This window comes from Gorilla gorilla, chromosome 12 (assembly GCF_029281585.2).
Source record: "Gorilla gorilla gorilla isolate KB3781 chromosome 12, NHGRI_mGorGor1-v2.1_pri, whole genome shotgun sequence".
Taxonomy (NCBI): Eukaryota; Metazoa; Chordata; class Mammalia; order Primates; family Hominidae; genus Gorilla; species Gorilla gorilla.
The window spans coordinates 64,648,671-64,673,487 of record NC_073236.2 but is presented as its reverse complement, the minus strand read 5'-3'; the positions used below and the strand labels follow the sequence as shown (position 1 = coordinate 64,673,487).

Genomic DNA, 24,817 nt, shown 5'->3' with positions numbered 1-24,817 from the left:
TGTGAGTTATGCTCTCTGGCCTCTGTGCTTTCTCTTTCTCCATCTGAGGAGAGCTGCCTCCGGAAGTTGATGGCGGCACTCCAAAGGAGTCCTAAGTTGGGTGGACCCATCTTTCTCAAGGCTTCAAGGCTCACACTTTCACCTCCTAATTAGGGGCTACTGGTATGTAGAGGCCATAAAGCCCTTGGTGGCTGCCTCCTGTTTGGCGCTATCTGCACAATGTCTACCAGAAATGTAGTAAAATTTCTGGCATTTGTGTGGCAACCTTCGTAGTTTCTGCAGTAACGTTGGCTTTCCTCCTTTTTTCTTCTTCCTTTTTTTTTTTTTTTTTTTTTTTTTTACTTTGTTCACTCTGATTTCTGTCTGGGAGTCAAGGTTAAGGGCATGTGTTTATGCTAGCATCTTCCCCTGCAGTGTCAATGCACTTTTCCCTCTCAGTTTAATTGCTTTTCATCAACCAAAGCGATAATACTAGGGGCTCTGGGCTGTATTTATAAGTGTAGTGGGTGTCAGGGGAAGAGAGTAATCACAACAGCTAGCATAAACAATCAATCCTGGAAACACAAATATGTTGACACCCCTTTGGCCAAGGCCTAGAGCAGCTTGCCAAAGGATCCACATTTTTTTTTTAATTTGTAAAATAATCAAGAAGATGGAAAATTTAAGAAGTAGTGCTGTAGGTATATTTTTAAATATTCCTCTCTTACTCCCTGTTAATGAGGTGATTTTCAATTTTTATTATTGTGAACGAAAGTAAAGAATACACATAGATATAAAAATTTTGGCTGATTTTTGATAATGAATCGTAATATACAAAAGATGAAGTGCTGTAAATAATGACAATGGCATATTTTTATAGTCTGCTGTTACAGTTGGTACCTGTAGAGAATTATATTAGAGCTAACATATTCATATTCACTCACATTTCCACAAAATATCCAGTTAATTAAATGAACGATTCTGTTTTCTGACATAGCCTCCTCTCCCACTATTATTGGTAATATTTAGAATTCAGAATAGGAATGTCTTACTTCTTGCTAAAACTCTACCATAAAATTATGTACATAGAAATTTAATTATCAGAAAATGACATATGACCAATATTAATAAATGACTCAGGGAAGCAGAAATTCCCAGCTTGTCTAAATCTCATTTTTTTGGATGTCTTTTTCATTTTTCATCCTCATTACAGATTTTTTCTTGACCTTGGTTGTGGGTTCTCTGATGAAGAAATGTTGGCTCATTCATCTTCCTTGTCCTCAGGGGCATTGCCCTAGTACCTTCTGAGACCATTGCCACCCTACAGCCCACATAACCACTACAAGAATGGGCTTAGCTCTGATTAACTTTGAAAACTACTGCATGCTCCTCACAGTTTTTATAGTAAAAAGGAAAGGGTCAATGCATTTTGCAAAGCCAAATTTTTCTTCTTTATACATTCACCTTTCTTTCTCTGTGCTTTCTTCTCCAATGGGAAGAGTCACCTTTGATTACATGTAAAATCTTTATCACCTGTCAGTCATCTCCACCTTCCTAGAATTTCCTGTGTAGTGTCATAGTTTTGCCAGAGCAGCCACGCTAAGCTGCTGGGTTGCTAATTATTGCAGGACTTAATTACAAATTATGATAATATTATATTAATGATGAGCCTAACTCCCCATTTTCATGAATGTTATAATGTTAGCATAATTATCTATAACTGTGAATTGTAAACACAGACAGGGAATGGCAGATAAAACTGAGCCAGTTCCCCCAGGGATCTAGGAATATAGCTAGAAGCAGCTAACTTTGAAGGTGGTGGTTTATCTTACCAGTCAGTTAAGAGAAACCACTGAAATAATAAATTTTCAAAGGAGGGGATTTGTTAACATATGTGTGTGTGTGTGTCTTCACATCATGTCATAGAAACAATTTTAATAACATAGAAATTGTCTATGATATGGTAAATGAAATAAGCAGATTATAAAATATATATATATATGAATGACTATTAAATTATAAAAAGATGTTCGTCCCCACTCCTAAAAGGGAAATGAGCATTTTAACTATGAGATCCCATTCTCATTATTTTCCCCCATCAGATGGGTAAAAATCTAAAAGCTTGATGATATACTTTGCTGGTGAGGCTGTGGAGAAACAGGAACTCTTACACATTGCAGGTGAGAATGTAAATTAGTACAACCTTGTATGGAGGGCAAATATCAAAATTAAGATGATATAGTCTATTTTTGAGATTTTATGGTATAGGTATTCTTGCATGATATATATAAATGTTATTCATGGTGGCACTCTGTAATAGCAAACCGTTGAAGACAATCTAAAGTCCACCAATAAATGATTGGTTAAATAATAGCATACATTCAAAAAGCAGAATACTAAAAAAAGAATAGAGAAGGGGCCGGGCACGGTGGCTCACGCCTGTAATCCCAGCACTTTGGGAGGCCGAGGCAGGTGGATCATGAGGTCAGGAGATCGAGACCATCCTGGCTAACACCGTGAAACCCCGTCTCTGCTAAAAATACAAAAAAATTAGCCGGGCATGGTGGCGGGTGCCTGTAGTCCCATCTACTCGGGAGGCTGAGGCAGGAGAATGGCATGAACCCGGGAAGCGGAGCTTGCAGTGAGCCGAGATCGCGCCACTGCACTCCAGCCTGGGCAACAGAGCGAGACTCCGTCTCAAAAAAAAAAAGAAGAGAGAAGCTCTTTATGAATAATATGGAAATATCTCTAAGACATACTGAGTTTAAAAAAATAAGGTGCATAACAGTGTGCATAATAGGCTATATTTTGTGTTATAAAGAGGGAAACAATCTATATTTGTGTTGACTTGTACTTATATAAGGCACTTTAAATTTTTATAAGGCACCACATTTTTTTTCTTCTTCTTTGAGACAGGATTTCACTCTGTCACCCAGGCTGGAGTGCAGTGGAGTGACCTCAGCTCCTTTCAACCTCTGCCTCCCAGGCTCAAGTGATCCTCCCACCTCAGCCTCCCGAGTATCTGGGACCACAGGTCAACTTGCCACCACGCAGAGCTAATTTATTTGTAGAGAGGGGGTTTCATCATGTTGCCCAGGCTGGTCTTGAACTCCTGAGCTTAAGCGATCCACCTGCCTGGGCCTCCCAAAGTGCTGGGATTACAGGCATGAGCCACTGCACTGGGCTCCACAATTTTTTTGTTTGTTTTATCTGTTCTACTGATGGTGGATATTTGAAACATCTCCAGTTTGGGGGGTATTAAGAGCAATGCTGATGGGAACATTATGTTTGATGTAATTGAGTGTATATGTGCATGGGTTTTTTTTAGGGTAATTACCTGCAAGTGAAATTTCTGAGTTATAGGGTATGCATAGCTTCTTCTTTTCTAGACAGTATAAAAGTATTTTCTGGGCTGGGCACGGTGGCTTGTGCCTGCAATCCCAGCACTTTGGGAGGGCAAGGCCAGCGGATCACCTGAGGTCAGGAGTTCAAGACCAGCCTGGCCAACATGGTGAAACCCTGTCTCTACTAAAAATACAAAAAATTAGCTGGGCGTGGTGATGGGCACCTGTAATCCCAGCTACTCCAGAAGCTGAGGCAGGAGACTCACTTGAACCCAGGAGGCAGAGGTTGCACTGAGCTGAGATAGTGCCATTGCACTCCAGCCTGGGAAACAAGAGTGAAACTCCGTCTCAAAAAAAAAAAAAAAGTATTTTCCAATGTAATTATCAATTTATACTTCTTCTAGCAGTTGACAAATGTTCTTATTGCTTAGTTTGAAACACTTAGTTTTGTCAGATTTCTTAATATTTTCTAGTTTGATGGCTGTGTAGTAAGATCTCATTATCACTTTAATTTGCATTTCACTGGTAACAAATGAAGTTGTGTGCCTCCTCATAATATTTATTGACTTTGTGGATTGTGTGTGTGTGTGTGTGTGTGTGTGTGTGTGAAGCCCATGTTCAAAACCTTTGCCCATTCTTTTATTGGATTTCCTGTCTTTAGTAGTGCTTAATTTAATTGATGTTTTAGTAAACGTTAGTTTAACTGTATTTGCAAACGTTAGTAAAGAGTTTGAATGAATGATCATGGTTGAAGGTCCACCATACAGCCAGAAGGCAGGTGCAGCAACCTGAGATTTTTCACAAAACATTTTATGTAATTAGCTTACACAATTATTCATCAATTAAATTGGGTCTAAGCATCTGCCCATCACACTGTTTGCTGCCTGTCATCTTCCAGTGAACCCAGATTAATGAATGATGCTAACATTGGTAGTTAACATTCACTAGACCCTTACCCCTATCCAGGGCGCTAGGCTGAGGACTTCATATAGGTTATTTTTACTTACATCTCTCAATGCTTCTTTGTGGAATGTACAGCTGCTCCTCGACTTACAATAGGGTTAGATCCAGATAAACCCATCATAAATTGAAAATATTTTAAGTTGAAAATGCACTTACCACACCTAACCTACCAAACATCCTAGTTTAGCCTAGTCTACCTTACATGTGCTCAGAACACCTACATTAGCCTACAATTGGGCAAAATCATATAACACAGATCCTATTTTATAATAAAGTGTTGACTATCATGTAATTTATTGAAAATTATACTGAAAATGAAAAACAGAATGGTTGTATGAATACTCAAATTACAGTTTATACTGAGTGCATATCATTTTCCCACCATTGTAAAGTTGAAAAATCGCAAGTTGAATCTTTGGAAATGGGGGACTGTCTGTACTATTAGGCTCAGAGCCTTGAATTGCTTGACCATTATGACTCAGCTAAAGAGTGATGGGACTGGGAGCTGATCGCTCATCTAACTCCAGAACACACACTCTTCTAATTATTATACTGCCTCAAAACAAGTTTCCATCTGGTTTCAAATTTGGGATTGTTGTGTACTGTGAAAGTGGCAATCATTTCTTCTAAAAGAAGAGAATATAATTAAGTAGTTTGTTTAGACATGGTAAAATTGAAATTGTCTAGAAAAATAATGTATTATGAAGGATACTGACAAAAAGAAAATAGGTTTGAATAAAGCTATGCTATGCACTTATGTTTCCATCACTGTCATTAAGTGAATGACAAGTATACTATTTTGATTTACTATTGTATCAATAAACATGTTACACTTCATGAATAGATAACATTAGATGCTCTTAAGCCAAGCTTATTTTTTAGGTTAAAATGACAAAATAAACAACAATGGCAAACATAACTGTACATCCAGTAGCAGCTACCCTAAATTCTCAAAGCAAGGAAATAAGACAATCCAACACATCATGTTGAGTCTCAAAGAGATTTTCTAGTCATTCATAAGCATAAAACACCAAAATGTTCAAAATTAAGACTCCCCCAAAATATTATTCTTTTTTGGAAAAGACCCCAGAGATCTGTGGGAAAATTAATCTTTATTTCCAAGTTAAACTTTGAATTTGTTGTAAGATTAAAGAACTATGAGTATTTTGAAACAAAAGTTGTAGAAAGTGATCAGATTTTGAAAAGACCATGAAAACTAAGAGCTGAGCTACAGCCCATGGAAACGATGGGAGATATTTCTGAAACAGTTTGTATAACGAGCTTTAATTCGGAGATTTTTTTTTTCCCTTTTGAGGAAACCTTCTGGCTTGAACATGTTCACAGGTTCTGTATGGCTTGTAAAGCTGTGTTCTTTCTCCCTCTGGGACCTTGCTCAGGCTTGTAGTTTCATTTGAAAGAATAATTTTCGATATTTCCTAGGCTGAGCATTAATCCCTCCATTGCTTGATCGATTAAATCCCACTGTCTGTGTCTGGAAGGCGATGTCTGAGCTTTATGTATTGCTTTCTGGCAAGCTACATTTCCATGCTCATGGAACAGATGCAGCAGGGTAACTGTGTGCAACAGGCTTTCAGCCCTCAAAGCTTGGGGGAAATGACAGGTATGGTGTCTCATTTTAACTTAAGTTTAAAGGTCTCATAATTATACTGCTATCTGATGAATTTGGTTCATACCTTTTGTATGGCATTTAATAGCTTACAAGGTGAGAATACATTATCTCGTTTGATCTTCACAAGAATTGTTTATAGGAAACAGAGCTCTATTATCTCTCATTTTAATAACGAGGAGAGGCTGTGACCCTTGCCCAGGGTCATATGGCCAGTAACTGGCAATCTTGTAATTAAAATTCAGATTTTTTGATTCTAACACCAGTGTTCTTTTATGATTCACATAAAAAACCTGAGATTGGAGAATTATAGAGGGCTTTCAAAAAGATCCACATTATCCATGTGCTCTGAGTCCAGAAAACTAACTGTAATATAAATGTCACATTGTGGCTCACTTGAGCAGAACGAAGCAAAGATATGCCATTTCAATGTTGTTTCAAGGATAAGAAGTCTTGGAGAAAATTTCTGGGATACTTCGAAAAACCCTAAATGTGATCAGGCAGGCCCCTAGAAGATAAGCATGTCTGCCCTGTCAGGGACCTGTAACTCATAAGGTCTCAATGCCTGGCCTGACCTTCCCATGTGTTTCACCTGCATATATTCTATTTCTCCAGCTGTAAAATCCTGGGTGTAGGTGTATTGTTTTGGTCTTCCGCAAAGGGGAATCCTTATCTCAAGATTTTCAAGTGCAAGTACCTTATTCGGGAGAAGAAACACCAGTAGGAAAAGGGAGCAGTGATATAGGGAAGATGCAGTGGCCAATAAAGAGTACATTACCCAGGCAGCTACCCGTGGAGATTAATCCCACAAGGAAAGCTCGGACATGATGTAAAATACAAACCACAGAGACACACTACCCTGAGGGGTGAGAGATGGGTGTTCAGATGCCAGCTCCCCTTAGGCATTGTTCTTTTTTTTTGGCAGTGCAAAGTGAAAGCAAGTTTATAAAGAAGGTAAAGGTATAAACGAATGGCCACTCCATAGACAGAGCAGCCCCTCAGTCATTGTTGAGAGCTGCTGGGAGTGGGAGGTAATTCCCCACCTTCCCACAACCTGTGCAGGAGAGAAGAGCGGCATTCTGTAGTTTAGGAAAAAGTTCCTAGGCAAAGAAAGGCAGATCCCGGTAGGGTAATGTCTCTGGTAAAAGGCCTGAGGGATATGGCTCTGCTATAACAGGATCTAGATCTTACACTTCAAAAATTATCTTTCAATGCTCAGAATAGTATTTGGGATACCATAGTCCCCTGATAACTGTGAACATATCAACCTGATATGAGGGTATATGTGAGAAATGCTGCAGGTACACATTAAATCTGTACCAAGAAAAGAATATGGAAAGAAAGAAAGAACAAGAAGGGGCCAGGAAGGCACCCTGCACCATTGTTTCTTTGGCATGGGGAGTCATCTCTACTCACACTTTCTCATAAATCTTGTTCGGATGCTCTGGCCATTCGATCATGCACACGACTCTGCTGGGCATGGTCTCTGTGGTTGAGTAGTAGCCCTGGGGGAAGGCCAGCAGGAGAGCCAGGACCCAGATGACACAGATGACCACTTTGGTGGCTGTGGCTGACAGCCGGGGCTGGAGGGGATGTATGATGGCCATGTACCTGGAACAGAGAAGAAAGAACAAAGTTCTGATCTGGTCACCAAAATCTGTATCAGAGATTCCATATTTTTCCTGCCAATAAGAAAATTCATGGAAACCCTTTGATTCCTGATGATTTGTACAATTATTTTCCAATTCCTTTTCCATATTCTATCCTTAAGCTTTATGATATGCCATACAATGCCAACATGCATAAGAAAAGCCAGCTAGATTTTTCAGTATTTCAGAACCTATCTAGCAGCATTCAAGGAGAGACATTTTCATCATTGAAATGCTTGTGCTGGGGACAGGACAGCCAAGTACAGGTAAGTGAAATTAGAAAAATAAGAACAATGTTGTAAATTTATTCAATGTAAAGACTGACTTTCATTCTTTCTAGATTAAGGGATAATGGTGATCAGAATAGTACTTTTTTTCAGTCCTTATGTGATATTATAAAAGATTAGCAGTCCTACCTCGGTCCATACAATTTGAAGGGAAGTAAACATGTCTGTGTGACAAAGCATTGGCCTAAAGTCAGAAAAAAAACAACAGCTCCTGGAGAAATCTTCATCAATTCTTTGAGCATCTAGGAGTCAGTGTATGGCTAACTATACATACTTCATGAAGAGAAAGACGGTCTCCACCTGCTGAGGCAGACAGACTAGAGTGCACAAAGGACCAGTGTGGATGACACTTCATTGCAGGAAGAGGGGAGCACAGCAAATGATGACTTCATGTCTGGAGCCATTCCTCCATCTCTTCATTCCTGGGCTCTGGCACTAAACAGTGTCATCTGAATGAATGTGTCCACATGTTTGAGTTTGTGCACAGCCCCTGAGATGTTGCAGAGATTTGAAGGATAAGTATTTCATATCAGCCTTTCATATCAGTGATAAGCACATCAATTCTGCCTCTTTCATTTTAAAAGACATCTCTCTCTGCATATTTTTCTTGCAAAGTTTATAGCTCTATACCTTAAAATTAGCATTTTTTAAAAGAGAAGGAATGATATCTTATAGGGCCTTTGGCATTTAAATATTATCTGACAAAACCTCAGAATCACACATTGATTCTCTGACAGTCAGGTGTCTCTGACAGTCAGGTGTCTCTGACAGTCAGGTGTCTCTGACGTCCATGAGACAGAATGGTCAACGGAGACTTCAAAAATCTGCAAAGAGCAGCAGAGCTGTCAGCTGGCTCCACATCATTCCACATAATTCTTTTACTGTATTCTTTGGACTCCTAGGATCTCTAGACCAGAATTAGGACCAGGGTTACAAGTAAAGCAATTTTATTCAGTATGCGCTCAATAAATTCCCACTGGACACCTGCCACACGTAGAGCACAGCATTTCCTTCTGGGCTATAAGCTTGTAATTTCTCCAGGGAGAAAAGGTGCATCAATAAGCAGCTCAAAACACAGCAGCAGGATAAGTGACCTCAAGTGGTAATTGGATCAATACCTTAGAGTCTTAGGGGAGCTGCGGAGACACTCAAGCCCTGGAATGGCAGGTGGTCTACTGGAGGGGCTTCGACAGGTGTGCTGGATTTGGGGTGAGCCTGCTGAGCATCCTGCCCCAACGGGAGGAAGTGTTTGGAGCTTTCTTGTTTCTCCATGTTAGGATTAGGCTTTGTTTGCATGAAGGCTTCCTTGAGCATCCTCTTATCACTGTAAACTTTAGAAACTTTTCTCTGCATTTTTGTGCTGGGGACCTGGGATTTCCCTCTCTGGTCTGTAAGGGCCACTGAAGGTGTTTAGTGTATAGAGTCTGTCTACTAGGAGGACACTTCATGCCAACCTTTATATCAGAAGTCATGACGACTCCCAGGAAGGAAACTCCTAGAAACTCTTTCTTCTGCCTCTTTTAGAAAGTGGGTAGGTGGTCTTAAAGTGAGGAGAGAGTGGAATTATAGGAACGGACTGGGAAAAGATATGATGTTGGGTGTGTGTAGTAATCTATAAATCTCTGGGCAAGTTTCCCTGGTTCTGTTGATGCTATAAAGCCTATCACTCAAATGCTGTCTGAAGGTCATCAAAAGGGCAAAAACAACTCTCAATATGTTACAAATCAAACATTGTCTGTTTTCTTTAGGTTACCCCAAAATGGCCACGACTACTGCCAAGGCAGGTCCAGGACACCATAGACTAGATGACCTCCCATCTCTGGGGTAGTCCCCTGAAAAGGACCCTGAGAAGTGTTGATTTCTCCCCTAGACCTGTGTCTTCCTTGATGCCTGACAGTGGTGGAGCCCTGTATCCTCTTCAATCATGGGGTGCGCTGGGTAGGGGAAACTCAGAATCAGAGCCAACACATGTGGGCCTGTTCAACCATTATCGTTGCTGTCTTTCCAATTCAGTGAAGGGCTGGACCCAGATGGTCATGGCCAGAACCTCTTTGAGTGTTTGTATTAAAACCATAGGATTGCTTGTTGGATTATTTCCCAAACGCAAATTGTTTTCCCCCTACAAAGCTGGAAATGCAGCGGTGAAGATGCCTTATCTCACCTCCAGCACTGCATAGTTCCTACCCTCACTGGCAGCTGTGCATTCTCAGGCTTCAGAGGAACTTGAGGAGGATGCTCAGGGGAGAATGTGGTAATTACATTGCCCTCTTTTAATATTACCTCAAATGCAAGATTTTAATTTGTTTCTCATTCAGGCTAAATGCTCAGTCTTAAATAAACAAATCCTAACACCACTCTCCACGCTCGAATTGGCGATACACCATTCAGAATCTAATGTGACTGGGCTTATGGGGGATTGCACCAGCGTATTGGCACTGTAACTCCAAATGGGCGGCAGAAAGCCATATTTTATCCTTATTGCAAAAATTGCAATTTGGGAACGCACTTCAGTTAACTCTCTACCGTTCTTTAGTGTAGGAGCCATTTTAGTGACAGATGAAAGTATTACCCACATAAAGCCAGAGAGAATAAAAAAGACTGGCTTTAAAAAATGTATATATGTTCATTTGTTCAAAACAGAGGTATTTATAAATCTCCCTCCCTCCTTCCTTCCCTCCTTTCCTCTCTTTCCTCCTTTCTTCTATCCCTGTCTTGCAATCCTCATTTCTGGGGCTCGTTTAACATGTTTTTTTCTTATTCACCCAAAAGCTAGTACCATTTGGATAACCTGTACACAGATGGATGAATATTTTCTTTCCTACTCCCCACTTCTAGCTAGGATCCATTAACATACATTTATATATTTATCTGGAACCAGCCTGAGCAATTCTTGCTTATTTGGTTATAAGATATTACGGAGCAAGTGCTGCAAACCCAAGGAAAATACATTCAATAAACATTTATTGACTGCACCGTGCTCACGGGACTCTAAGGCAGTCAATGAAACGTCTTTCTGGTGTAAGCATTAATCATTAGGCTGCCAGAGACAGGGATCTGGAGGCGTGTGGGATATGGATTATGTTCTTTACTTCAGGTGGTTCCAGTCCCACTGAGGGCCATCAGCACTGATTTGAATTGTATGTGTCCTCCCAGCTGAAAAACCTGAGATGTAGCCTTCCTCTTGCATGATGATGCTTTATGAAAAGAACTCTCTGCTGCACGTTTGTTTTTTCTTGTAGGCAGAGTGAAACAATCTTATTGTGAAAAGGAATTTCAATTCTCTGACAAGCGGCAGTATCTTCATAACTTCCTCCTATACCAGTCCCAAATCACTCAGCAGAGAGAACGTCTTTCCTCTACTATGAGATTTGTCCAGTGGGGCCCTTCTTCCACAGTCTTTCTCATCCAATTCCAGTTTCTGCCCTCGCTTCTCCCGCTCACTCCTGGGGTGTGACAAGTTTCCTTTAAGGGACCATATCTTCCTGAGTTCAGATAACCAGGGTGGTAATAGCTGAGAGTATGGCTGCTATAGTCTAGCTCAAGGGTTGGCAATTTTTTTCTGGGAAAGACAGATATTACATATTTTGAGTTTTGTGGTCCATATAGTTTCAGTTGTAATTATCAAACTCTATCTTTGTAGTGTGAAAACAGCCACAGACAGCAAAGAAACTATTGGGCATGACTGTATGATAATAACATTTTATTTACAAAAACAGGAGGTAGGCTGCATTTGGTCCCTGGCCCATAGCTTGCTGTCCCCTGGTCTAGTTTACAGGAAGGGAAGAGCAGGAGGAATTAGAACCATAGGAGAAGATGGTGTGATATTCAGAAACACTCTTTACCTTTGGCAGATGGGAACTCATTGGGTAGATAACTCCTGTGTCCCACAAGCAGTCAGTAAGGTGGTCTACGGCCAGTCATGACCAAGAATCAGATAAGACCCTGGTTCTAATGTGAGCACAGTGGTCAATCTGGGATGTTTTTCCTCCTCGATCCCTTCCTGGCTGCTCCTGTTTATTTTCACAACTTGGCCCAGTCATCACGTACTTGTGGCTGTGTTTGTTGCCTGCCTTTACTGCTGTGAAGATCTCTAAACCTTGTGCTGACCACGCTTCACTTTATTTTCTATTTTCTTTTCTTTTCTTTTCTTTTTTTTCTATTCTTTCTTTTTTTTTGTTTTGAGATGGAGTCTCACTCTGTTGCCCAGACTGGAGTGCAGTGGTGTGATCTCGGCTCACTGCAGCCTCTGCCTCCCGGGTTCCAGCAATTCTCATGCCTCAGTGTCCCAAGTAGCTGGGATTACAGGTGCCTGCCACCATGCCTAGCTAATTTTTTTGCATTTTTAGTAGAGAAGGGGTTTCACCATGTTTGCCAGGCTGGTCTTGAACTCCTAACTTAAGTGATTCACTGTCCTCGGCCTCCCAAAGTGCTGGGATTACAGGCATGAGCCACCGCGCCGGGCCTTTATTTTTCTATTTGCATATCCTTCTTTTCTCTTTTCACCCTCCACAGGTCCTTGGCCTGCCCAGGTGCTGAGGATGTAGTAAATACTCAATGAAAGTTTGGTTGCATAAATGATATCTTGGCACATAGCAGTGGCTCCATGAATGCTTGTTGAGTGAAAATAAGTGTAAAAGGAGAAAAACATACATGTTATACCTTTATTCCTCCCAGTCTCAACACATGTAAGACTGTTATGTGAGAATAATTATTGCTCAAAGTGTTTTCTGTCATACAGACACCCAGGATCATCCTGAAGGAGTGACCTCACTGGAACTGGCTCTTCAGAATTTTTTATCTCTTGACATTAAGCCCCTAAATAAAGCCTCAATACCTACTTGTGACTAACTTTTGTGTTGGGAACTGTGCAGGATTCAGTCTTTCTTAGTTTTTTATAGCTTTGATTTTAGGTTCAGGGGTACATGTGCCAGGTTTGTTCTAAAGATAAACTCATGTTACAGGGGTTTGTTCACAGATTATTTCATGACCCATATTAAGCCTAGTATCCAATAGTTATTTTTTCTGCTTCTCTCCCTCCTCTCACTCTCCACCCTGAAGTAGACCCCAGTGTCTGTTGTTTCCTTCTTTGTGTTCATCAGTTCTCATCATTTAGTTCCCACTTATAAGTGGGAACATGTGGTATTTGATTTTCTGTTCCTGTGTTAGTTTGCTGAGGATAATGGCCTCCAACTCCATTCATGTTCCCGTAAAATACATGATTTCATTCTTTTTTATGGAAGAATTATATATATAGTATTCCATGGTGTCTATGTACCACATTTAAAAATCCCATCTGTCATTGATGGGCATTTAGGCTGATTCCATGTCTTTGCTATTGTGAATAGTACTGCAATGAACATATGCGTGCATGTATCCTTATAATAAAATGATTTATATTCCTCTGGGTATATACCCAGTAATGGGATTGCTGGGTCAAATGGTAGTTCTGATTTTAGCTCTTCAAGGAATAAAGACTTGAATGTGAAACCCAAAGCTATAAAAGCCCTGGAAGGCAACCTAGGCGACACCCTCCTGGACAAAGGAAGGGACAAAGATTTCATTACAAGGACACCAAAAGCAATTGCAACAAAAGCAAAAATTGACAAATGGGATCTAATTAAACTTAAGAGCTTCTGCACAGCAAAAGAAACTATCAACAGAGCATACAGACAGCCTACAGAATGGGAGGAAATATTTGTAAACTATCCATCTGACAACAGTCTAATATCCAGCATCTGTAAGAGACTTAAACTAATTTACAAGAGAAAAACAAACAACCCCATTAAAAAGTGGGCAAAGGACATGAACAGACACTTTTCAAAGAAGACATACCTGTGGCCGCAAGCATATGAAAAAAATCTCAATATCACTGATCCTTAGATAAATGCAAATCAAAACCTCAATGAGATACCATCTCTTACCAGTCAGAATGGCTATTTTGAAAAGTCAAAAAATAACAGATGCTGGTGAGGTTGTGGAGAAAAAGGAACATTTATATACTATTGACAGAAGTAAATTTGGATTCTGTCTTTCTATATGGCATCACCCTCTGGCTCTTCTTCTGAACAAATTGCTCCATCCATTCTCCTTCCATCCTCCCTCCGTTTTAGGGAGCACACAGTCTTTTTACCTGAGGTCACTAACATTTCATCAGTTGAGATTTTCTTCCAGGATATTCTTTTATCATCGAAATTCAGGGATGTTATTTAAGCATATCACTCAACCAGCATCCTTATCTATTCAGCTAAGCTCAAGCTCACAAAGCTATAACCAAAGAGGCCTTTAGCAGCCTGCAGAGATGACACAAAGTTCACACACCACTAAATCATTTTTATTATTAATTAATTATTGTTTATTAATATTAGCAGCAGAGTCTTCGCATCCTCACTGCTATGTTGTGCACAATTCTAAAAAGCACGAGGTTTTGATCTCCATGCCCAGTGCCGATTCACAGCATCATCAGTGGACCCACTTCAAAAGGTGCCAGCTGATAGCAAGGGCGCCATCAACAAGACCATAAAAAAATGGGTGCAAAGTCAGATGGATTTGAAGGCCTGCAACAGTTTAGGGTGAAGTGAAGGAGGGGATGCAGTTGACTGTTGTTTGAGCTGTTCTGTTTCATGTGTGATCAAACAATGACCCATATTGTTCAAAGAAGATTCAGAAATAGAGTCCTTAGGCTATTAGGAAACAAAGTACCTGATGTAGGAGCTCATGAGAGGAGGTGATTCCAGACCCTGGGAGATTTCCAGCCTTGTCTAGATTCTACTTCCTATCTCACTACTATCTGTAGAAATTTTATTTATCCTTTAAATGTGGATCAGAACCCATCTCTTTCAGGAAAACTTTTTCAATCGTTCAAAAATCTCTTGGAGATAATCATAACCACATTCTATTGAATACTCTCCTATACTCCTGTTAGCTGTCCTCCCTTATGGAACCATCTCATTTTATTTTATAGCAGAACAATCTGTGCTCCTGTTCTATCCCATCACTGGACGGTAAGCTTCCTGAGGGCAGGGGTTGTGTTCACATATATTTTTGTCTTTTGGGAGACTTACCAAAGAGCCTTACACAGCTGGTAAAAGTTTGCCTGGATGTGCCAGCTGATGTTTGACCAAAGAACTCCATCTTCATTCAGCAGTTGCAAGCTGGCGGCTCCACTTAGGGCATTCAGACTAGTCTTAAAAGACAAGCTTACAAAGGGACAGATACAATTCTGGAGTATTCTTTCCACAGTGAACTCCTTAATGCTATTTTGGAGTGTGAGGCACTAAGCCAGGATTGATAAAGCGCCCTAGTTGGAAGTAGATAGAAGGTGTCCCCTAAGCAGCCCAGGTTAAGCCCTTTGATTTTTGCAGAGCCAGGGCTACCATAAAAATATGTATCACTAAGGTCTGATGTGAACAAAGGGGAAAAAACAGTGAAGGTCCAAGTTATGTATAATATTCTGAGTGTTTCTGCCAGCAGGTGGGCCAGACAGTAAGCATTGGGAATGAGCAACACTAGGAGTATCAGTCAGCTAATCGCTGGGATCCTGCCATTCACAATAAAATGCTACCCCTCAGGGGTGGGACTGGGGGTGGGAGTGGCTGGGGTGAAGCAGGAAGACAGAGCGCGCATTTTTTTCTCCCTGAAAAGAGAAATGGTAGCAAGTTTGTAACACAATGGAAGGTGAGTAAAGTAATGTACCATTTCATTTCCAGCTTGAGGGCTCCTGTCAAGGATTGGCAGAAGCTACTTGTTAGGTAGCTCATAACATTTGTGAGCTACTGTTTTCTTCCTATATGGAATCTCATGCTTGCATTTGGGACTCCACCCTGAGGCTGTGCTGACATGTGTAAGACAGACACACACAGCAATAGCTATCCCCTGGGCAAAAGGCTGATGCTACTGGGACAAACTAGATCCTTTGTGACATTGACCTGTTTGCAATTTAGAGCTTAGGTAAGAGGTGTGTGGTGACACACGGGAGACTCAGGTTTATAGAAATTTGACTGGGGAGGTGATAATAGGACCACATTAGCTCCAGCAGCAGAGTAAGAAAAAAAGAAAGAAGAGAGTAGTTTGGATTGTAATGTCTTTGAGATTTTAATTACTGTAAGGGAAAGGGGAATTGCACTGATTGAACTTCATGATTTTAGTGGAAACTCAATAATGGAAAGAAGTTCAAATTTAGGGCATCTTTAAAATGGTCGACACTGCGCTTTTTGGCCACTGCTGTCACTGCAGTATTGAGTAGTCCTCTCTGGTAAGCTAGTTAGGAAAATGTAGTTGGCCATAATCTTAGAATTGTATTTTCATCTTATGCAGTGTGGCCTTGATATTAAGTTATTGAATAATTAATGCTCTCTTCTGACCAATTTTGAAGTTTTTGTGAACAACATCAAAGATGCATTTCTTTTAGCTATTTGAAAATACAAAATAAATTGTTGAATGGATTTTGAATGTTCCCAACCCCCCAAAATACTAAATGTTTGAGGTGATGGATATGCTAATTACCTCAATATGACCATTACACATTGTATAGATGTATCAAAATATCACACTGCACCTCACAACTATGTACAATTATTACGTGTCAATTAAAACAAATAAACAATTTTTTGAAATCTTAAGAAAATGATGCATTTTTTGGAGGGCTGAATCATCCATTCCATTGGGCTTGGCAGGCTATGTAAAAACTGCTGCAGTCACTCACAAGTATATTTAGAGTTTCCCTGATTCTCTAGCATTCTCTTTCCCCAAGTGATAAGCATGTTTTCTGGGTGACCATAGGCTTGACTTTTAATTTTGGCAGCAGAAAACTTAAAGCAGAGGCACTTGGGGCCAAAGGAAGGACTAGGAGGGGGAATGATATTTCCCTGCCTCCTCCTCACTCAGGGTAGCCTCTCTTCTCCCACAGATCTCTTTTATTCGACCTAAAAAGCCAGAATCTGTGGGCTGGGATTGGAGTGAGGTGAGTGAGGCACTCACAGTGCAAGTGAAGAATTAAATCCTGTCTTTATTTAAAATTTTGATATTTTGTTAATCATAGATTTTTGTGCATTAAGTTTGATATCTTAGTGTATTGCATTAAAATATTATTTGTCTTGATTACTGAATTTTTGGGGTCCCCTTAAATTTTGCACCCCAGGCAAATGCTACACTTTCCTCACCCTAATCCCAGCCTTGAAAATGTCTCCTACTGAAGTATAGCAGGTAAGACAATCACTAATCAAATGAAGTGTACTCAGACTCAGGTGCTCAGCATTATTCAGTGCTGCTGCCCCTGCCAGGCACCTGATGTACCAGTCTGTTGTGCTGTGTCCTGTGCCAGCAGCCACCAGATGGGGTGGCAGGCTCAGCACGAAGCCCCTAACAGTTTAAGTAACATGAACAGGAAAGATGCTGAGTAATCCTTCTCTGGAGAATATGATGATTATTTGGGCACCCTTGCTACAGTGATTTTGCTTTTTCTTGTATAGTGTAAATCCACAACTGTTTATTTATTTTTGATAGTGCTTTCTTAGTTAAAAAAATCTTTGACAGCAATAAGTTATAATTTCAAAGAAGCACACATCAAATGAAAAGTTTAGTACTGGATTTCTGCTTTTCATAAAAGTTGATGATGAATGTGTAACTTGCACAAAATGATTTTAGACATCTACCTTTTATCACACCAAAGCGTTAATCACTGAACCTGTGAAAACCAAAAGACACACATCTGCTGAAGCAGCGGCAGCATCTACACCAAAAGTTAGTAGTTATTTTAAGACAACCGTGCTCAAAGACAATTATTTAACCTATGCAGGGAAAATGGTGCATTTGCTCATCATTCTGTGAAGCATGACTTCTCGCTTAGATTAAATGACCGTTCTTCTAAATTAACTTCACTCTTTTTCAATTCCAATGTTTCTTGTGCGTGTACAAAAGGTCGAGTAATAGCTATTAATATGTTGGCTCAGTTATCAGAAGAATTTGGCAAATAGCTAAACGATTCTAATTTTCTATCAGTGTCATCAGAGTTTTCAAATAGAAAATCAGTTAATATCAATAATGAGCCAATTTTTTTTTCTTTTTTTTTTGAGACAGAGTCTCTCTGTCACCCAGGCTGGAGTGCAGTGGCACTATCTCAGCTCACTGCAAGCTCCGCCTCCTGGGTTCACGTCATTCTCCTGTCTCAGCCTCCCGAGTAGCTGGGACTACAGGTGCCCGCCACCATGCTTGGCTAATTTTTTGTATTTTTAGTAGAGACTGGGTTTCACTGTGTTAGCCAGGATGGTCTCGATCTCCTGACCTCGTGATCTACCCGCCTTGGCCTCCCAAAGTGCTGGGATTATAGGTGTGAGCCCCCGCACCCTGCCAATAACGAGCCAATTCTTTAAAAAATTCAATTCATAGATTCAAAGTTTTTCGAAGGTGAAAGAATGGACATTGTTGTGAATGTTATCATGAGTCCATTTCAAAGTTCAGCAGTGAAGATTAATTTGTTTTGGTACTAATATGAATACACTATGGTAAAAATAATGCACTTACTAAATTAAGAAACCCATGGAACAGAAATGTACTTGTAATAGGTTGTGATACGCATAATTTGTAACTATGTACAAATAAACTGTGGTATCTTACTAATTGAAATAGAAGCAGTAGTTGAAATTTATAAAAAGTTTTGTAGGTATACAGTAACTGAACTAATTTATTTTGGGTGTGTTTTTGTATGATGAATACAAAAGTATACTACATAGTATTTTAAAAGTGTTTGAGCCTTTGACTGTTTTATGAATTAACCTAAGTAACAGTACCAAACTTTTTGTAAATGAGTCCTCAAAGTTTTGGTTATATTTTATTTAAAATTGGTTGAAAATTGTAAATCAAAATATTTTCAATGGAGTACTCCTACATTTTTAACTTCTGAAGCTTTTGGCAAGTTGCAATTTCTCAATACAAATCTGGCAAACAAAAAAGACATTGAAATTCATTTCCATAAAAGCCAGAGACAAACTGCATGAAATAAAAACTGAAAGCTCCTATGGGGTGCACAATTTAATTTGGAAATTCTTGATTGGCTGTTAGGAATATTTTGATTAGAGGAAAGAATCTTTTGATGGATTTCTTGTTTTTTAGTAAATTGTTAATATTCTCTATCAAAATAAAGTATAAAATTGAGAAAATTTCGTTTCTCACAATTATAGTGATTAAATTTGGCAAAACACTAAAATGAAACAACCTGTCAACTAAGACAACTTAGTTTTGTCTTCTTAGTTTTATCTCTTAAATCTAACCTTCTGTACCTCTGTGCTGCATTCTGGTTAATTTTTTTGGATCTTCCAGTTCACTGACTTTCTTCAGCAAGTCTAATCTGCTATTAGATTTGTCCACTGAGTTTTATATTTCAACTGTTATTATTGTTCATTTTTAGAACTTTGATTGCATATTTTAAAAAATGTCTAATCATTCTTTATAATTTTTACTCACTCCTTATATTGTCAGGCTTCTTTTTATTTCATTATACATAATAAACATAATTTATATTTAGTGTCTCTGTTAACTCTAATAGCTTAAGTCTCTGGGTTTGCTTCTGCAGGTTCTCACTCATGGTGACCTCTTCCATTATCTGTTTTATGCTCACTGCATACTGCTTATTTTCTTTGGAACTTTATCTTTGAGAATTTGTTGATGCCTGTGTTGAAGGTGGGTTCCTTCAGAGATGATATACAATTGTTTTTGCCAGAAACCTGGGAATACTTCCAGACTGGGACCACCACTGTAAACTGGATTTCAGAGTGAGGTTTGTTTTAGACCAACCAACTTAAATGAATTTGGTCTGCATCCCCATGTGAGGATATTTTTCCTGCTACGAACTCTCAGAAGAGATTTTTTTTGTTTTCTGTCGACAGCACCAAGGTTGGAGATGGGCAAGTTTCCTGCAGCTGTTGGCAGGCTAGGCATTCGTTTCTAGTTCTCTTTTACACTGAGGATATAGCTTTTTGGTTTCCAACTTTAAGGGAAGGTGGCCTATTAGACAACCCACCTTGGGCAGGTCCTAGGCTTTGTTTCTTGTCCCCATACTCTGTGAGTCAAGGTCAAGTTCAAAAGCCCTTAAGACAAAAGCCAGCTTCACTGCTGTCAATATGTAGAATTCCTGCCATTATTTAAATTTTGACTTGAGCATTTTTTACTTCTTGCAAGACAATGAATGATTTAAGAAGAAAAAATTTTTTGTGTGTGGTATCTTATTTGGCATTTTTGATTTAATTTCAAGAGCAGCAATCAGGATATCTAGTCTGTCACTTTGCTGCTGTCTTATTTTTCATTTTTCTTTTGTCTAATTGTTCCAAGTAAAAATTTAAAGAATACAGGAAGATATAAAAGTAATGCTTCTCTTTGACTTCAGTCCTTAGGAGTAACACATAGTTAACATACCAAGCACACTCCATTCTATGTACTTTCTTTGCATTAATTCATTTCATCTTTCACTAACTCTTTGAGGCAGGCTAATGTTATGACCTCCAGTTTCCAGATGAGGAAATTGAGGCACAGAGAAGTTAAGTAACTCATCCACCAAGTGTTGGGGCTGGGTTTAAACTTGGCAGTCTGGCTTCGGCGCCTTTGGTTTGCTTTTTATCAAGGCACTATCCAGGATCCTCACACTCACTGTCAACAATGAGTGCAACCTTCTTTTCTCTGAACATATAAACATATATATTTGTCAGGGACATCTGAACCAGAGTAACTCCATCTTGAATAGGAGCTGTGTAAAATGAGGCTGAAACCTACCGGGCTGCATTCCCAGACGGTTAGGCATTCTAAATCACAGGGTGACATAAGAGGTAGGCACAAGATACAAGATACAGTTCATTAAGACCTTGCTGATAAAACAGTTTGCAGTAAAGAAGCTGGCCAAACCCCACCAAAACCAAGATGGCGAAGAGACTTCTTGGTTTTGGAGACCAGAAGGATGACTTCTGGTCGTCCTCACTGTTACACTCCCACCAGTGCCATGACAGTTTACAAATGCCATGGCAACATCAGGAAGTTACCCTGCACGGTCTAAAAAGGGGAGGCATGAATAATCCACCCCTTGTTTAGCATGTAACTAAGAAATAATCATAAAAATAAGCAACCAGCAGCCCTTGGGGCTGCTCTGCCTGTGGAGTAGCCATTCTTTATTCCTTTACTTTCTTAATAAACTTGCTTTCACTTTATGGACTTGCCCTGAATTCTTTCTTGCACGAGATCCAAGAACCCTCTCTTGGGGCCTGGATCGGGATGCCTTTCTGGTAACACATCCATACTTTTTCCTGTCCTGCTTTTTAACTCACTCATTCAATAAGCCTTATTTAACCCCCTTTCTATATGTCAGAGAAGGGCTCAGTATATTCATGTTCTGAAGGAGTGGCTGTCTCTGGAGAAGGACACACATGATAATAAAGATGCAATTTGCTGTGTGCTCCAGAGGACTTATAATGCGTTAGAAGCATGAGCAGACACGAGGACATTTACGCCGGGGCAGGGAGGTTGGGGGAGTTTCTCAGTGGAGGTGACATTTGAATTTGACCTGAAAGGTTGAGCTGGCATGCACAATCTATGCAAAGCTGTGTGCAACATGCTTTCTAGGAGAAGGCCACAGCATATACAGAAGCCCAGAGAAGCAAAAATAAATGGCTATTTATAATCTGTTTCAACATTTCATTAGATGCTTATCAGGAGTCAGTATTGCGTCTTCTATTTCATTGAATCCCCACGCCACCTGACCAGGCACAAGAAAGCTCCTTAGTAACTACCAGCTGATTAACTTAACGATCCCTTTCTTCTTTCTATTAAGCAGGCAGAGATGTTGACTCTCAGATGTTGATGAAGAAACAAGGCTAGAGGATTGAGTGAGGAAAGACACGGTCTCACAGGCCTCTGCTGGTGAAGTGCTCAGAGAGAATTCTAGCTTTCAAAGGAATACATGAAAGTTGCTGGGACCAGGGCTGCCAAACACAGAGCAAGAGAGAAATAGGCTCTCCAGAAAGTAAACATTTCCCAGATCTGTGTTTACAGACCACCCTGTGGCCTGTCTTACTGGTGATATAGGACTTCCTTAGTTTGGATTCTCTGGCAGTGGAACCCCTGCTGCCTGAATTATGACTTTCCTCTTCCCATTAGGCCCCCAGCACAGGACATATCTCTTTCCCTCTCCCCATAGCTCTTACTTATTGCTTTTTCAGCTACTTAATCTTTCTTGAAGTGATTTCTTAGAATCTCAGTTTTCTCATTCTGAAATAAGGATTGATACTATTTACTGGGCAGTGATGCTGAACAAGATAATATGCATGAAGGGACTAGACAAATTCTGGTGCATAGTAGGCACCCAACACTTGTTCACATTCCCCTTGCTATCTTTGCAACTTCCAGAGGCCATGTGGTCTCTTTCCAGAGATTCAGTGCCTAGCTGAAACCCAGGGTACCCAGGACACCTGGTGCTACTGGCTGGATCCAGTGTCCAGGCGCCTGTGCTATCCGTGCTACTGGCTGGATCCAGGGCCAGGCGCCCAAAGATACTCGAAACAGCAAAAGGCCAATGAGGCAGTGGCGTCGGCTTAATAGCTGCTGTCAAGGATGGAAATACTCAATTTATAACTTAAATAGTATTTCATGGGAGAAAGTAAATTGGAGTAGAATTATTCATCCCTGTAGTCCCCACATACTAATTCCACAGAGACACTTCAGCATGATGATTGCTGAAACTGCAGACTGGTAAATGGGGCACTAACACCCAGCAGCTGTGTATTGGACCTCCTCCAGAGTTTGCTGGAATGAATTGCTTCCTTGCAGGGGGACCTTAAGACCTAGCTTTCCTGTGGAGGAGGAGCCTGATTCACCCTCTCCCACCTCCCCTATATTCTCCCCTCTCCATTTCGCATTCTGTTTCACCATCTTTTTGCAAATCTCACTTCTAAGAATGGTTGTTAGAGGCTCACTAGGGACACCAGGAACTAGTGGGTCATTGCCAGAGGATGAAGCAGCACAGATTGTGAATGTCAGGATTGCACAGGCGGAGAAAAGCACCTCCCCAAGCAAGAAGGAAGCACATGGGTGTGGGCAGGGGTTGGCGGAACTTGGGCCTTGTAGAAAGAAACCCAGGCACATCATCTCACAGGGCACAGCCCAGCCTCTTCGTTTCCAGAGCACTCTGTACAGCCCTCACTCCAGCCTTCCTTCCTGCCCTGTGCTGTGGCTACTTCCTTGGGAGACATGAGTAAGAAGTCCAAGGGGCTTGACCCTCACTTCTTCATCCTTATCAGCTCACAGCAGAGGACATGCTAAAGACGTGCTTATTAGTGCAGTGTATTAACAAAAACAAAAACTCATCTGCCAAGCCACCTGAGTCAGAAAGAACAGAGTTCTAGTTTTTTGTTTTTCTGCCACTGACAGGTATGCACTTTTGGCAAATCACCTCTTCTTTGAGTTTTAGTTTTCTTCTTGGTGAACAGTTTCTGCAGATGTTCTGTAAGGTCTGTGAATGAGTCTAGGGCCTGAATGAAGGTGGAACTGGGCTGCCTTCCCCCTGCTCCAGCAAAGCCTATCCCCTCTGTGATTCCTGCCTCATCTTACAGCATCTCTGAACCAGCATCTCTCAAAGTCCCCTTACTCTCATCAAAAATGGTCATAGTCATAACAGGCGCTTTAACTTTTCCATCACACCTGATTATTGTGAAGATCAAATAAGACAAAAGTTAAGAAATTGTAATTGTTATGTGAGGCATTGTTAGGAGTCTCACCAAACAGACATTTAGGCACAGGAAAGATAGGAAGAAAGGCAACTCCTGATGGTGTATCAGGCCACATTCAGAGCTCCAGGAAGATCATAGACAGCTGGGGGTGGATGATGGCAGAGCAGAATGCCTGGTAGACTACCTAGGAGATCTGTGATGCCTACAACTGGCTTAGGCCGGGGTCTCAATCAGATGACGATATTCTAATTATCAGTTTGTATGGTCTCTTGGCCTGGGCTTCAAGGAGAAATTGTTAGGTCAATGGTATCTCACCAGGCTAGAAGAAGCTTGAGTCAGGGATTGGGGTTAGCATGAGTGTTCCTTGTATACTCATGGTGCATGGGACCTCAGTGAGTATGTAGGCTGTTAGGATGGGGAGGGGGGTTGAAGGCTGTTTGTTTCAGTCCCCTCACTAGACACATGAAGACAGTGGGGCCCAGAGAGGCAGTATGGACACTTAAGATGGAATCTGAGGCCAGGCTGTGCTTGAAGTCAGGAGTGGCTCCAGAATTTCTATATTAGAAGGGCTGGGAAGAAATCAAGCTGAAGGAATGGGGGAACGTTGTCTTGAAGCTGCTTTTGCATAACACTTTACATAAAACTGCAGAAGTGTCAATTGTCCATGTCAGAAAATAGGAGGAGAGAGCTGAGCAGGTTGGAGAGAACTAAAGCTACGTTTCGTACCAACTCAGCTTGAGGCCCCGGGACTCTCCTGCTCTTCCCCACCAGGTTTGACCATCTGAACATTTTTTAGGTAAAGGGGAAGGAGAGCAAGTCCTCCTTGGTCCACACAGCAACGAGCCCACCATCCAGCCTAGGCAGCCCCAACCTTGCCTCTGCCAGGCTCCCGTGGAAGCAGAAGGGAGGAGCAGTGCTGGGGCCTGCCTGGGCCGTGAATGTTCCTTCACTACAGAGAGGCACCTGCCTGCACCTCCATCTCACACACAGACTTAGAAGCTCAGGAAAGTGATATCTAGCAACAAACTGATTAACACCAACCTCTATTCCCACAAAAAGCAATTTGGAGGGCTGATGGAATTTATTAAAATCGGATTCTACTTATAAGAATAACTACACACAGAAAAGATCAAGATTTATGCCCAGCTTTAAAATGCCCTCTGAGGGGATCATGAAAGGACTCCCTCTCCTACTGTGTCATGAAGGCCTCTGACCTTGCAGTGCCCTTTCTGTGCCTTGGTGACAGGTGTCACAGATTAAAGACATT

At 40.7% G+C, this 24,817-nt stretch overlaps 1 protein-coding gene across 2 annotated transcripts in view; it reads right to left on the bottom strand.

Moving 5' to 3' along the window:
• TACR1 (tachykinin receptor 1) overlaps positions 1-24,817 on the bottom strand; it is a 155,764-nt gene that overhangs the window by 66,704 nt on the left and 64,243 nt on the right. For both annotated transcript variants that reach the window (XM_063695750.1, XM_055378151.2), the window contains one exon: positions 7,330-7,524. In XM_063695750.1, coding sequence (XP_063551820.1) covers positions 7,330-7,524 — 195 coding nt within the window. The remainder of the gene's footprint in view (positions 1-7,329; positions 7,525-24,817) is intronic.